The sequence below is a fragment of the Loxodonta africana genome, chromosome 3, assembly GCF_030014295.1.
Source record: "Loxodonta africana isolate mLoxAfr1 chromosome 3, mLoxAfr1.hap2, whole genome shotgun sequence".
NCBI lineage: Eukaryota > Metazoa > Chordata > Mammalia > Proboscidea > Elephantidae > Loxodonta > Loxodonta africana.
The window spans coordinates 34,161,724-34,176,632 of NC_087344.1; the positions used below are offsets into that span (position 1 = coordinate 34,161,724).

Genomic DNA, 14,909 nt, shown 5'->3' on the forward strand with positions numbered 1-14,909 from the left:
GCTTAAAAAACAAACTACCCAGAGTCCAGTTTGTGAGGCCCAGACAGCAGGAGGGCTCTTGTCAATCATTAAGCCATAACACTGGGGCGAGGGTCAGGGTGTGGGGCGGGCACCGTCCCCTGCAAGAGACAATGGCCAGGCCAGGGGAGGAGGGGGGGTTCTGTCCGAGTGGCTGGGAGTGAGTTGCTGCACTGCATCTCCACCCCTCTGCCCCCCAGGACCAAGGCTTCGCCCAGCAGGCCTGGGATGGGTAATGGTGTGAAGGAGGCCACGGCACACCTGCCGGAGGGTGCCGAGCCCACCCTGCCCTCGCCTGTCTCCAAAAAGGCAAGTATGCGTGCTCTCAGAGCCCCCCTCCGTGCTCCCCAACTCTGCCCTGCACCCCCTCAGAGCTAATCACTGCCTCTGCGCATGCCATCACCAAGTCACCGACCCTTGACCCTCGGTCATTCTGTCTCATCCACTGCCCAGGACCCTCCCTCGCACCCACAGCTGGGGCCTGGCATGGCTCCAGGGAGGTTGGGGGCTGTCAGGGTGGTGGGTGGGAGACTCTGGCTCCTGATGGGAACCCCACTGACACAAATTTGTCTAGGAAGCTGGGGTGAAGAAGGGCTTTTGGAGCCTGTTTTCCTCCCCCACCTGTGGATACTGAAGATTTAGCCAGACAGTGGCTGAGCCTTTCTGCGGGATCACCCAACTTGTCTTATTTGCAGGTGGGGGGCAGGGATGGCCATGGGGAAGCTGGGATGACCAGGGGTATGGGGGGTTGGAAGGCCACCGGGGGCTGGATGGCAGGGTGGTTGGGTGGCTTTAGGGGGACTGTGGGGGGCCAGGATAGCCATGGGGAGTTTGCCCTGAGCCCTGCCATCTGCCTGATTCCCGCATGTGAATTTAGGACGTGTTCCCCTCAAAAGAGTTCCTGCAGCCTGTGCTATTCACCCTAGAAGCAGAACCCCTAGTTCCACCTGAGCCACAGACTGACCTGACTCTGTGGGAACCCATCCCCGTGCACCCTGGGGCAGGACACAAAGTCCACTCGGCCAGAGGCCATGCTACAGTCATCCTCCAACCGATCCCCAAATTTCTGGTTGTGCTGCGGAGCACCAGGCAGACAGGCAGGTTCCTACCCACCTGGGAAGTCACTGTTCCTCAAGCTGTGTGTGGGAGGCAGTGAGGGGGCTGGACCCAAGGCAGGTGCTTCCCCAGCTATTTAGTGAACTTCCCTACTGAACTCCTGGATTCAGAAGATTTCATTCTTGTTGTCTCAACCATCCACGTCCATGGAAGCAGCAGTCAAGAAATCAAATGATGTATTGCATTGGGCAGATCTACTGCAGAAGACCTCTTTAAAGTGTTCAAAAGCAAAGATGTCACTTTGAGGAGGAAGGTGTGCCTCACCCAATTTTCAATTGCCCCATATGCATGAGAAAGCTGGACAGCGAAAAAAGGAAGTGAAGAAGAATTGATGTGTTTGAACTGTGGCGTTGGCAAAAGTATTGAATATACACCATAGACTACCCGAAGAACGAACAAGTCAGTCTTAGAAGAAACACAGCCAGAATGCTCCTTAAAAACAAGGTGGTTAAAAAAAGAGAGAAAAAAAAAAAAAAACAAGGATGGCGAGACTTCATGTCATCAGGGAAGACCAGTCACTAGAAAGGGCCATCATATTTGGTAAAGAAGAGGGTCAGCAAAAACAAGGGAGACCGTCCATGAGATGGACGGACACAATAGCTTCAAAAATGGACCCAAACACACCAACGATCATGAAGATTGCACAGGACTGGGCAACGTTTTGTTCTGTTGTATATGGGATGGCCACGCGTCGGAGCCTACTCCATGACAACTGGCAACAACTACAGGGCTCAGAACCCAAGACCAGAAGCATCTAGATGCTGCCCCTCCTCACATGCTGACTAGTAAGAGTTTCTATGGGATGAATTCTGTCAGTGGGAGCCACAGTGCTTTGAAGGCCGAGGGTTCTGTGAGCACCAACATTGTACCGACCAGAACTGCACCTGGATCAACTGGTCCAACGGGGAGCTCCCTGCTCAAAGCCACATTTCTCCAATGAAGAAGCTGGAATCTTAGGATTTATGCCACTGTATGTTTCACATGTGCCTCACCCACTTCCTGTGGGGCTGTCTGCCTGTTCACATCTACTTGTGGGGGTCCCTATAGTGTCTGTGCTGCCTGCACTGGGCCCTTTGAAGTTAGGAGGAAAGGAGCTGAAAGCAACCGCCAGGCAGCAGGCCCCCTCGAAGCGTGCGTGCGTGCGTGTGTGTGTGTAATTGAAGGGTGGCACTGAGCTTTTAAGAGTCATAGGTGGTATCGGCCATGCACTGGTGAGGGAGAGAAAGGGGTGCGTGGGCTCCATCTTGTTGGTGCCATGGTCATGTGCCAGACGCTGCCCGCAGAGCGTCAACTCTGCTTGCAGAGGCCCACGAGTTGGCAGTCACTCATCTCACCAAGAAGGCCCCACTGAGTTTCCCCTCCAGTGCGGTGAGCCAGCGTCTGACCACACGCCTCAGAGCTGCTGACCCCAGATGCCCAGAAGTGTGGCCGTAGAAGCCAGAAATGCAGATTCCCAGAGATGAGACCCCAGTTGCAGATTCCAGCTCTGGAGACTGGGGAGTTGGGCTGGGTGAGGAGATAGAGAAGGGCTTGGCCAAGGCCCATGACATCCAGGGAACAAAGAGAGTGAGGCCCTGGGACCTGGTCTTGGGGACCGTTTCTGTCCATGAGAGGACGCCAGGAACAGTGTCGCTGCCGAGATGGAGCAGCAAGGAGATGCATGAGAGCACTGGCTCCATGGCTGGCCACATCACTGTCACCGTCATCACAGTTAGTTATTGTCACTGTCACCGTCGTCACTGCCATCAACACCACCACCATTGTCAACCACTGTTGTCACCACCATCATCACCATTATATCACAGTCACTGTTATGATCACCATCGTCACCGCTATCATCACCTCATCACCGTCACTGTTGTCACCGTCAGCATCATCACTGTCATCACCACTGTCACCATAATGTCATCACCGACATCGTCACCATCACCGTCACTCTTCACCCTGACTGGATAACATTCCAGAGATGCCAGCCCCTGACCTGAGATGTGGAAGGGGCTACACTGATCTACCCCTTCTCTTACCCCCACATGACACGTGTGCCTGGTGACATTGCCCTGAGGACACCGCAGTGGCTTGGCGTGGCCAGGAGCCTGGGTGTACACGTGGGCGGGGCTGGTTGCCCTGCAGTCTGAGCCCAAGGATTGGAGCCTGTAGCGCCCAGCAAGCACATCCCTCCTGCCCGGATGACCTCCAGGCTGCGTATTTCTCACGTCCAGCTGCGGGGTCTGTGGTCTCTGGGCCTGGCCTGGGCTGTAAGATGATACCCCAGCACCTCCTTGCCCCACCCCTCTCCTGATCGATGCCCCTCCTGATGCTGGTGTTCTGCACTTCCTTACAGAGAGACCACCACGACGTGTACAACGCCCTTCTGTCTGGGGCCCTGGCTGGTGCACTCGCCAAGACGGCGGTAGCCCCCCTAGACCGAACCAAAATCATCTTCCAGGGTACAAGCTATCTGCCTCTCTGTCCATCTATCTGTCTGTCCAGCATGATGGAGAAGCTTCTGGGCTCCCTCTCACTGTCCTGGAGGCGTTAGGCAGGCGCCACTTCCCTTTTGGGGACAAGTCTGGGTGTGTGGAGGGGAGGGGATATAGGCTTCCAGGTGGAGGAGGGGGAGCTGCTGCAGGGATGCCCCCACCGCAGTCAGCACCCTCAGACCCACAGGCAGACTCTCAGCAGCCACTTCTTACTCCTGTTCTAAAAGCACAGAGCCGAGGGGGACGCGCAGACTGAGGGGGCACACCAATGGGGGGGACACGCAGACTGAGGGGGCACACTGATGGGGGGACATGCAGACTGAGGGGGCACACTGATGGGGGGACATGCAGACTGAGGGGGCAAGCTAAGGAGGGGAGTGTCATCCAGATGGGGAGGGTCATGCCAATGTGTCCCTTGTGTCCTGACGGGCTGTGTGTGTTTTCTTCCAGTGTCTTCAAAGAGATTCTCTGCCAAGGTGAGGTACTAAGGCACCAATCCCAGGCCCCTCACACCCGCTGTCTTGATAGCTGGTTGGGGCAAGGGAGGGAGAAATGGCATGAGAGAGATACCTTCTCCCTGTGCCCTCCCACTGCCTCCAGCCAGGCCCCAGGCTACTCAGGGGTGAGGGCATGGGGGTCCCAGGCTGCTCGGGGTGGGGAGGAGGGTAGGGGTCCTCGCTGTGCCCCAGCTGTGCCTGAACTTGCCCCCATGCCCCCGCCAGGAATGTACAGGTGTGCTGTGTGTTTCTGGGAGGGGGGCTGGGAGCTTGGCTTTCTGAACCCCACATCTTTGTGCATGATTTTTTAACAGTACCAGGCATTACCTTCTTAATAAGGGAAACAAGACTATTTTTAAAATTAGACAAACACCACCTCTGTGGGGCTCTGGGTCCCCCTCATAAACCTGGTCTCCTGTTCATGTCAGAATTCCTGCAGATGGGGTATGGGCAGGGAGGCATGTTGGTGGACAAGGTACAGGGCCGGACACATGGACAAGGTAGACAAGGACGTAGGTTCCTGGCACGATGGTGACCTCTGACCCCTGCCCCCAGGAAGCCCTCCGGCTGCTCTACTACACCTACCTCAACGAGGGCTTCTTCAGCCTGTGGCGTGGGAACTCAGCCACCATGGTGCGCGTGGTGCCCTACGCCGCCATCCAGTTCAGCGCCCATGAGGAGTACAAGCGGGTGCTGGGGCGCTACTATGGCTTCCATGGAGAGTGAGGACCCCCAACCCTTCCCTGGCCCCCGGCCCCCTTCCCCATCCCCTCTCCGGCCCCACCCCAACCCCTCCATAACCCCACAGGGCTCCAGAGCTGGGGAAGGACCAGGCATCCCCCACTGAAATGTGTCAGCACCCTGGGCTGGGCCTCTGTGTCTCTATCTCTTTGACTCTGTGTTTCTCTGTCTCTTCTCTTGTCTCTCTTTGTCCCTGCCCTTGTCTCTGCCTCTCCATCTATCTCTGTCTCCCTCTCTCTCTGTCTCCTGATTGCTCTGTTTCTCTGTCTCTCCATCTTTCTGTCTCTATGTCTCTCTGTCTGTCTCCCTCCATCTCCCTCGGCTCTCACCCTTGCTGCCCCCACCTCCACTCCCCCTGCAGGGACCTGCCTCCCTGGCCCCGGCTCCTTGCAGGCGCACTGGCTGGAACAACGGCCGCCTCGCTGACCTATCCGCTGGACCTGGTCCGGGCGCGGATGGCTGTAACCCCAAAGGAGATGTGAGTCCTGAGGGGCCGTGTCCCCAAGGGTGAGAGCCACTCCCCAGGCCCTGGGGTGGATCTGGGCATCTGTGTTCACTGTAGCAGAAGCTCTGTGAGAATCCTCACCCTGGCCCTTGCCTAGCCTGGGCTGTGGCTCTGCAGCCGTTCCAGAAAGCCTGTGATTGCTTTCTCAGACAGACTGAGTGTCTGCAGGCTTCCTTTGGAGTTGGGTATAGATGTGTTAAGTGTGTATGAATGAGAAATAAAGGTCCAGCCCATGGGGCAATCCCAGTGTTGATGAGGGAGCAGGAGCTTCTGTGTCCATGTCCTGATTCCAAAGCTGCTGCACATGGTTCTGTGGCCTAATGGTGGACAAGCAGGTGGTTGTGAACTGTGGCCCCTGCCCTGGTGGCTCACTCACCCACAGCCTGCCTGCCTGCTTTGTCCTGCAGGTACAGCAACATCTTTCACGTCTTCATCCGCATCTCCCGTGAGGAGGGGTTGAAGACCCTCTACCACGGCTTCACACCGACCCTGCTGGGTGTCATTCCGTACGCAGGGCTGAGCTTCTTCACCTACGAGACGCTCAAGAGCCTGCACAGAGGTGAGGGGCATGGGGCGGGTCCTGGGCTTTGGGTCCTGGGCCCTGGCACCCACAGGGTCACATATCCACCAAAGGAACCTGGGTACTGCCATTCAAGGCTTTTAAGAGCCACTCCCAATATCTAGTGTATTGTCTTGAGCGCTGACTGCACCTTACACCCACATTCATGCTCACACACATGGTCATATGCCTGCACCCACACGTGTGTTCATGTAGCCACACACACATGCACACGCAGCATGCAGGTAGAACCAAGACATTAGGAAATACTCTGTTGTTTTGATACTTTTGAGAAAATCTAGAAATACAGAAAAGTACGGAGAATACTATGAGAACACCCATACCAACATGGACAGCTATTACCATGTTGCTTCAGATGCTTTTTGTTAAAGAAATAAAACAATACAGCTAAACCCCAGCTGTCCCCTGCCCCAGCCTTCATTATTAGAAATGGGGAGGGTATCTCTCAAGCTGATTTTAAAAATACATCTGTGCGCACAGTACGTGGTAACGTTTCACGGTTATAGGAAGTGGCCCACGCAGGGTTACATCACACAGGCTCCGTTGGCGCATCTTCTACCTGGGGCTGGTGTCTGAGCACCTTGTGTTGGGTGTTCACCTCTGGGGCTGAGGGTGGTGTTTAGGCCGGCTCTCAGTCTCCTGTGGCTGCTGTGACAAAGTACCACCCATTTAAAGCCACAAAGTTCTGGCTGTAAGAACAGAAATGTAATCTCCCAGTCTGAAGGCAGTAAGGGTGTCGTCAGGTCCATGCTTGGTCTGTTGGCTCTGGGGGAAGAGCCTTCCTGGTGGTCCAGGTGTGCTTCGGCCTGTAGGTGTATCCTCATGTGGTGTCTGCCCTATTGGAGTGACTGTGTCTCTGCCTCTCTGTCTGTTCTCCCCTTTTATAAAACACCACTCCAAAGGGATTAGAATTAGGACCCACCCTACTGTGGTATGACCTCATTTAACTGATAACAACAACAACAAAAAAAACCCTATTTCCGAACAAAGTCACCTCCACAGGTGCAGGGGTCAGGATTTCCACGTATCTTTTTTATATTACTTGCTGACCGCTTGGTTGATCACTTGCCGTTGAGCTGATTCTGACTCACGGTGATTCCATGTGTGTCAGAGTAGAACTGCTCCATGGGGTTTTTAATGGCAGATTTTTTGGCAGTAGATCGCCAGGCCTTTCTTCCTAGGCACCTCTGGGTAGACTTGTACCTCAAACCTTTGGGTTAGCAGCCAAGCACGTTTGCAGTTTACACCACCCAGGGACTCCGACATATCTTTTTGGAGGACACAATTCAGTCCCCAGCAGGCTGTTTCTAGTTTTTCTCTGTAACCTACCAACCCTGGGAGCATGTCTTCTCACACTGTCGCCCTTCTCAGTTTCCCTCACCCGGCAGTCACTCTTGGCTGCTTGGACATGGCCTTTCTCCAGGTTCTGGGCCACACGGGTATTGTCAGACCCCTTAACGTTTTTGCCAGTCTGGTGGGCAAGTGATGTTCTGTCACTGTTTTTGATTCTTAGTTCTAAATTTATAGCCGAATTTTTTAAGCAGTTTTAAATTTATAGACATGTTGCTGAGAAAATCCAGAGTGTTCCTGTATGCCCTCTCCCTCCTGCACAATTTCTCCTGTTATTACCATCGTGCATTTAATTGATGAACCAATATCCGTACATTACCATTAGCGAAAGTTCATAGCTCACGTTAGGGCTCAGTCTTTGCGGCTAAACTTTTGCAAAGAATCCCTGTCGATCGGCCAGTGCCAGCTTCTTTCTCCATTGTGCTGCACAGCGGCCTCTTTCCTAAAACCCCAGAGGCCCTGGGGCCTCTGTGTTCTTCACGGGGAGATACTAGTGTTCAGGAAGTGTTTCCAGCGCACCCTGAGAGGTGTAGGTAGTGCAGGAGGACTGGGACAGGAAGATGTTTTCTTTATCAGACGGGATCCAGGTGTGGCTAGATGTGAACAGCGCCCCTTTCTGGGTCTTAGGTCTTTTTTAGGATTCTTTGTGCTTTCTGGTGTGTTTATTTCTCAAATTTGTTTACAAAGAAATAACTAGGAGGAGAGGAGGTGGGGACAGGTGGGTCCTGGCAGAGAGGAGGAGGGGATGTGGGCTCGGTCCAGACACACACCCCTGTCCTGTTATATCTGACAGGGGTGAGCGCGGGGGTGCGCGTGGGCGCGGGGGGCTTGTAAGGGTGCACTTATGAGGGAGTGCATGTGCCTGCGTGTGCACGTGAGCTCTGTGTGTCGGAGCGCAGCGCGCCCAGCGCTCACTCCACTCGCACCTGCAGAGTACAGCGGCCGCCGACAGCCCTACCCCTTGGAGCGCATGATCTTCGGGGCCTGCGCCGGCATCATCGGACAGTCGGCCTCATACCCACTGGATGTGGTGCGGCGGCGCATGCAGACAGCGGGCGTCACAGGCTACCCGCGCGCCTCCATCCTGCGCACAATGATCACCATCGTGCGCGACGAGGGTGCCGTGCGCGGCCTCTACAAGGGTCTGAGCATGAACTGGCTCAAGGGCCCCATCGCTGTGGGCATCAGCTTCACCACCTTCGACCTCATGCAGATCCTGCTGCGGCACCTGGAGGGCTAGGGCGGCGCCTCGGGGCACGGGGATGCAACCCCTCGCTTGCTAAGCCAAGGGAGAGCAGTCTGAGGAAGGGCGTGGTGCCTCTGCAACCTGCCCGCAGGCCCTGAAGTGCAATAGTGGGACAGGGGAGGGGGGGCGCTGTTCCCGAGAGTGTGGCTCGAAGGGGCCCTTGGCAGAGGCACTATGGGTTTTCAGGACCTGCATCCCTCTGAGCGCGGAGGCAGACCCTTCCCCCGCCGCCTTCTGACCGTGGGAGATGTGGCGGAGATGAGTGCAGGGAAAGTCCTGGCCCGGAACCATGGGACCTTTCCTGAAATGGGACCTCTAGGATGGGACCCCCATCGTGTCTGCTCTGAGCTTTGGCTGCTGCACTGGTGGCACCCAGGAAAACGCAGCCCCTCACCCCACCCAGCTCCACCCCCATCCCATTCTCAGTTCCTCACAATTTCCATGGGACAATAACTCCTTGGCCTCCAGTACTTGTGTCCTGATGGGCCACCCTCCTGGATCCCAGGTTCCACACCGGTGGTTGCTGAAACCCCCCTGAAAGAGAAGAAACCCGAGAGGTGTATTGGTGCTCCCTGTCCCCTCTGCTGCTGCCCATCCCATTTGTGAAATCTCAGTGAGAAGTCATGACCCCAAACACGACACTGTTCAGGTCTGAGCTCCAATTGGCATCTGTTGGAAGCTGAGCCCAGCTGGACCCTCTGTCCTGTAGCACCCCAGCTCCTGGAGGTTGGGGTATCCGTTGCTGAGGACCCCCCAGGAAGGGCTGTTGCCTGGGGTCAAGAGTGGTAGAGTCCTGGTACCCTGGGGCAGCACCTGTTTCCTAATGATGTTTGGGTTTCTGATTTGGTATTGTTTTTCACTTTGGTGGACATCCTCCCCGTCGTCATCTAGTCCAGAACAGGTGTGAATGGGAGAGCTGATTTTGTATCCAACAGCAGCCTGTGGTGTGTGACTCTGTTTCCCACTACCTGGCTTTGCCTCTGCTCTCTCCTCGCACCTGCGGGTGTGAAGGGCCCACTTGTCACCGGACATATTTGCCAGCTGTTCCCCAGATGGGTCCCCAGATGAGTCCCCAGGGGCCCTGGCAGCCTGAGGGGGGTATCCTGGTGAGTGAACGCCTCACATCCAACCTCCAGACCTTGCCCACTGCCTGGAGGCAGGGACCTGAGGCCCCCAGGCAAGGGTGGAGACCAGGGTTGACAGGTGGGGCACCGACTCCCTCCAGCCAGAGGTACCCCAGCTGGGCAGAAAAGGGGTGGTCCTTTGGTCCTGTTGGCCCCAGTGTGTCTTGAGGTCCTGGTAGTGCCATCCCCTCCCCCACAGCCAAGCCTCCCAACCCCTTCTGCTCTTGGTGGTCTAGAGTTACACTTTTGATGCCATGAAGACACTTTGTTTATATATAATGTTTATATATTTTAAAGATTTGTCAAAAGAGTATATTTAATAAAAATTGAAATGACTTTTTCTACTGCTCACGTCTCTTCTTCAGCTCTGACCGCCATCCCCAACACTAGCGTTGATGTCTTGACAAATTGGTGAATCCGTTTTGTGGAGTCTATTCCTTTATTGTTTGTTCACACAGACCTTGATTTTCTCAAGATGCTAGTTGTACATAGGTTTGTGATGGTCCGTGGGGCTGCCAGGCTCCCGGCTTCTGTTTCCGCATCCCCCGCCCCTACCCACTGCCTCACCCCACCGACGGCGTCACCCTACCCTCAGTGCCCACTGCTGGCCCTGGCTTGAGGATGAGCACGAGGCCTCCCCGCATGCAGCCCCCCTGGGACTCATGGCAGGGCACAGCCGAGAGGCAGAGGCAGATGTTCTATGCCCAGAAGTGGAGGAGGCCAGGTGGGCTCTGTTCTGTGCTGCTTTGTACTTCACCTGGCCGTGTTGCCGGTAAACAGTTTCCTCTTGTGGGTAGACCTGTCTCAATTTTTAGCAGTTGTATTTCAGGGGGACTTCTCTTACATACTTTAGACATGTTATCAGGAGGCACCAGTCCCTGGAGGGACGTCATGCTTGGTAGAGGGTCAGCGAAAGAGGAAGACCCTCAACGAGGCGGACTGATACAGTGGCTGCAACGGTGGGCTCAAGCATAACAACTGTGAGGATGGCACAGGACTGGGCAGTGTTTCATTCTGTTGTACATAGGGTTGCTGAGTCAGAACCCAATTTCAGGAGGAAGGCCGTAATCAAGTCTACCAACACCTTACTGATTGACATCTAAGGGAATTGGTGAGCCATGGCTATGGCAATGTGGTGGTGACTGGGGGCTGATGAGCTGGCCACATGTCCACTTCCTACATCAGTCCCTGAGCCTCAGGGGAGTCACCCCCCACCCCCACTGTCACATCCCCTAATAGTATGGAGGTGGGCATGTGATGCTGTATCGAGTGGAGAGAACGGTTGGTAGGTGCGTCCTTTGGAACGCACCTTTCTTCCCTCTTGTTGGCCCTGGTAGAAGAGACTGCAACTGGGCCTGTCATCAGGACTGTCCTGTGACCACAAGGCAGGAGCAACACCAGGGAGGAACAGACACAGCAGGAAGTAGTAGAGATGGGAGAGAAACTGGGTTCCTGGTGGCACTCTCTGGACACCTGGACCTGGCCTTACCTGAAGGTCCACATCCACCAATGTGAGTCACTTTATCCTCATTTTTAAGCCAGTTGAGTTTTTTTGTTTTCAGTCAAGCACATCTTGAAACAAATACCCTTGTATGGACTTGTGTGTGTTCATGTGTTGGGATGTCTGTGGTGTGAGTTTCCAGAAACAAATGGCTGGGTTCAGGTATCAAGGGGGATGTGGTTAGTGTAGCTGATGCTGCCGCTGCCTGTCTGCAGCTTAGCATTCACAGTTCCTACCAACTGCTTGTTGCTGAAGCAGTCGTGACTCAGCCTTCCCCTCACGAGCACGACCTAAGATCCCGAGATCACCCCTTCACCAATGACTGACAAGAATAGGAGGGTGCCGGTCCCCTCTCCCCTGGGTGAGACCACTCAGAGGTGTGTGTTCTGTGATGTCTCCCGGAGGTCCCCATCAGGACTGAGCCCCAGTTGCCCGCAGTGTCACCTGCTCTTTGGCGCCCCCTGCAGTGTTCCTTCCTTCCCAGCCTAACGTCCCTAGCCCCCAACAGAGCTTCTTGGGGTCCCTCCTGGATACCCTCTATGCCCTCAAGTCCCTTTCTCAAGGTCAGCTTCTCAGGGAATCTACCCAAAGATGAACAGAAACACTAGCTATTCCTGCCAGGAGAGCTTATGAATTTACACCACCCAGCAAGGATCAATTCCTGACCTTTGATCTGTGCTTATTGGACAGGTGACAAGTGGTATCTCAAGATTTTAGTACTCCCTGGGGTGTGTTTTGTTTTGGGTTTTGGCCCATTTCTCCCACCCAGTCCATCTTGGAGATCTGTCCTTGTAAAATCAGTGAAATTTTTCTTGTTCTTCTTACCAGTTATGTAACTGTTCATAGTTTCTTTACTACCTGATAGCGGGGCATTTGGCTTGTTACCAGTCTTAAACTGTCAGAAATTACACTGTGGTTGCTGCCATGAGATGAGAATTCCCCTGGAATGTGTCCTGGTTGGCCGTGGGGCCACCTCAGTGAGGCCCTGTGGAATCGCTCTCCTGAGTGGCTGGCACAGGTTTCCACAGGGGTTGACGGCACCTCCTGCCTGATGCCTGCCTGGTAGGGCCCGACTTTGCCACTGCTGCCTGTGGGTGACTGACGTGGTATCATGGTGTGGTTTTAGTTTGCGTCTTTCTGTGATTTCCAGTGAGGATCACCTGTCCGTGATCACTGCTGTGTATCTTGCCTCTCTGAGCTGTCACTCTTCAGGATGTCTCAGTCCTCGGACCCCAGTCCTAGCAGGACAGGTTAAGAGATAGTTAGGGGTAACATGGACAGTTATTTTGTGACAGGTCTGCTGAGCCCTTGTGAGATGATAATGGGTATGACATCAGTAAACTGGGGAAACTGAGGGCCTTGGCTTCTTCACGCAGGACCCCACAGAACCCTTAGTACCTAATATACAGTCATGGGTGGGGAATGAGGCTCTGGCTCTCGGGCAGAAGCACCTGGAGCTGAGGAGAGGGGGTGGCACCTGCCAGGGAGGATCGGGGACTCCTGGGGGACAACTGTGAGTGTTGGGCAGGAGCCTGGGCACCTGGCAGTGTGAGCTACAGCAGATATTTGAGCAGGGGAGGAATTGAGGGGGTGAAAGGGAAGCAACTGGACTGGGATCCAGGTGAGAGGCAGGACATGGCATCTGTGTACTCAGAAGGTTCCAGAAGATGCAGGGTCATGGGGCAAGAGTCTGGTCCCCCCAGGGCCCACCGCCCCTGGCCCCAACATTTGCTGGCCCAAACTGAGTAGTACTTTGCATGGCCCTAGAAAGCCCTCCCCTCCTGGTCATTCCTAATTACTCCCTGGCAACGCCCACGTCCCCACCACGGTTTTGACAGTCCTTCTCACTGCTGTAGATCCTGCGTCTTCCCAGCGGACTGACCCTTTTCCCATTACCTCATGATCATGTTTGCTGCTGACATCACCTTTGCCTCTTGGCTTTGTTCTGGTCATCATCTGCAGGCAGCAGCTCTAGAATCTTTTCAGGGAGTGGGCACCTCCTGAGGACTTGGACTGCCACCAAGCAGGATCCTGGGTGGGGTCTGGGCGAGGAGGATCCGGGCTGCTGAGGCTGGAGCAGGCAGGATTCCCGAGGAGCCGGAGTGAGAAGTAGCGGGTCAGGAGGACCCTGAGGTCTGGGTTCACTGAATAGGTGGCACTGATGTGACCGGGGGATGGGGGAGAAGGGTGGTGTAAGTGGACAGGTTTGAGGTCAGGTGCTTTGGCCACACGCAGCGAGACGTCAAGGGGGCAGAAATAACACCGGGATTTATTGGTGCCTGAAGCCCTGAGACTAATGAGCTTCAAGGGAATGAGTGAGGGCAGGGAGGCAGGAGGGAAGTCAGGCAGTGGGGACTATTGGTGTCAATGAGGGGGCTCCCTGGGGCCTTAATCAGCTGTCTGTGCAGCCTCTCATTCTGTTCCCTACCATCCATGCCCCTTCTCACCACCGGTTTCTCCTGTTGGCTTTGACTGAATCGATGCCAGTTCTATTTGTTGCTGGGTTTTTTTCTTTTTTTTTTTTTTTTATTTCTCCCTCTCTTCCTTAACTGGTTTGGAAGTTACACATTCTATCTTGACTCTTGTGATGCAGGGTTCTCAGCCTCAACACCACTGACATTTGGTTCCAAATTCTTCTCTGGGATGAGGGCCACCATATGCACTGTGGGTGTTGAGCTGCATCCCTGGTCTCCACCTACAAGGTGCCAGCAGCACCCCCTAGTGGTGTGACCAAGAATGTCCCCAGACATTGCCCATGTCCCCTGGGGACAGAATCACACCCCCCAACCACTGTCATTGTCATAGTGGTAACCACTGAAATGCTAATTAACACAAATTATCACACTTATTCCCCTGAAGTATCCCAGGACCCCAACCAGCCCCTCTCATCTTCTCTATGGAGAGTCCTGGGCATGGTCCTGGGTGCCTGGGGACAGTGCAAGACCTGTTGAGCTGGGGCAATGCACCATCAACCCCTGATTCCTGAGCCCTGGGTATGGCTGTTTTGTCTTTGCTAGGAGCTGGTCCAATCCTCTTTGTTCTGGAATCTTCCAGACTGCCAGGGAGGTGGTGCTGTTGTTGCTGGTGGGCCCCTTTAATCTGAAACCTGGAAACTTCCCTTGTGCTGTTCCATTAGTGCCTCCAGCTTCCTCAGACCTCTCCTTCCAGAACTCTGTTTGGGACCTTCCTTTCCTGGTTTTCTTTTTTCCCCTTGTTTCCTGTATTTTTATTTTTGTGTTCCTTCTGTAAGATTTCCACAACTTTATCTTCCATCTGCTCTTAATTTCCAACCACTCAAATAGAGAAAAAATGTTCTTCCTGTTTAGTAGCATTCTGTTCTTGTTTCACAGGTACAACCTCTTCTCCTGAAAACATTCTGGATTGTTTGTTTTATAAGGTTTCACCTCCCTGAAGTGTCAGTTTCCTCACATTGCATTTTTCTGTTTAGGTATCTGTTTTCTTCAGATTGCTGATGACCCCTGGCCATCTGCCCCATGACTAAGAATGGGAATGTGCTGGGGGCAGTGGGTGCAGAGGGGCCGCCCTTGCAGCCTGGCTCCCAGCATCCCCTCTGCACCCACTGCCCCCAGCAGGAATGGAGATGGCCTGTTGGCAGACTTGAGATGGGGATGTGTGACTCACCACTAAATTGATGGCTGGTGGGGAACTCTGCAATGCTGGTGTCTTTAGGTCTGTCTTTATGGGCCATTCGGATTCCCCAGAAGTCTTCCATCTTCTGCCTGGAAGGTTC

The 14,909-nt window shown here is 54.4% G+C and overlaps 1 protein-coding gene across 1 annotated transcript; it reads left to right on the top strand.

Moving 5' to 3' along the window:
* Positions 1-182: 182 nt before the first annotated feature.
* SLC25A42 (solute carrier family 25 member 42) lies at positions 183-10,086 on the top strand. Its single transcript, XM_023552202.2, has 7 exons — positions 183-327; positions 3,476-3,581; positions 4,065-4,090; positions 4,667-4,833; positions 5,214-5,330; positions 5,765-5,916; positions 8,220-10,086. Exons 1-7 carry the CDS (start codon positions 247-249, stop codon positions 8,525-8,527), a joined length of 957 nt encoding a protein of 318 aa, XP_023407970.1. The 5' UTR covers positions 183-246; the 3' UTR covers positions 8,528-10,086.
* The last annotated feature ends 4,823 nt before the right edge of the window (positions 10,087-14,909 follow it).

Coding starts and splice junctions, on each gene's coding strand:
- SLC25A42 (XM_023552202.2), top strand. CDS start 247: ATGGGTAATGGTGTGAAGGAGGCCACGGCACACCTGCCGGAGGGTGCC. Junction 328..3,475: donor CCTCGCCTGTCTCCAAAAAG/GCAAGTATGCGT, acceptor ACTTCCTTACAG/AGAGACCACCACGACGTGTA. Junction 5,917..8,219: donor GCTCAAGAGCCTGCACAGAG/GTGAGGGGCATG, acceptor TCGCACCTGCAG/AGTACAGCGGCCGCCGACAG.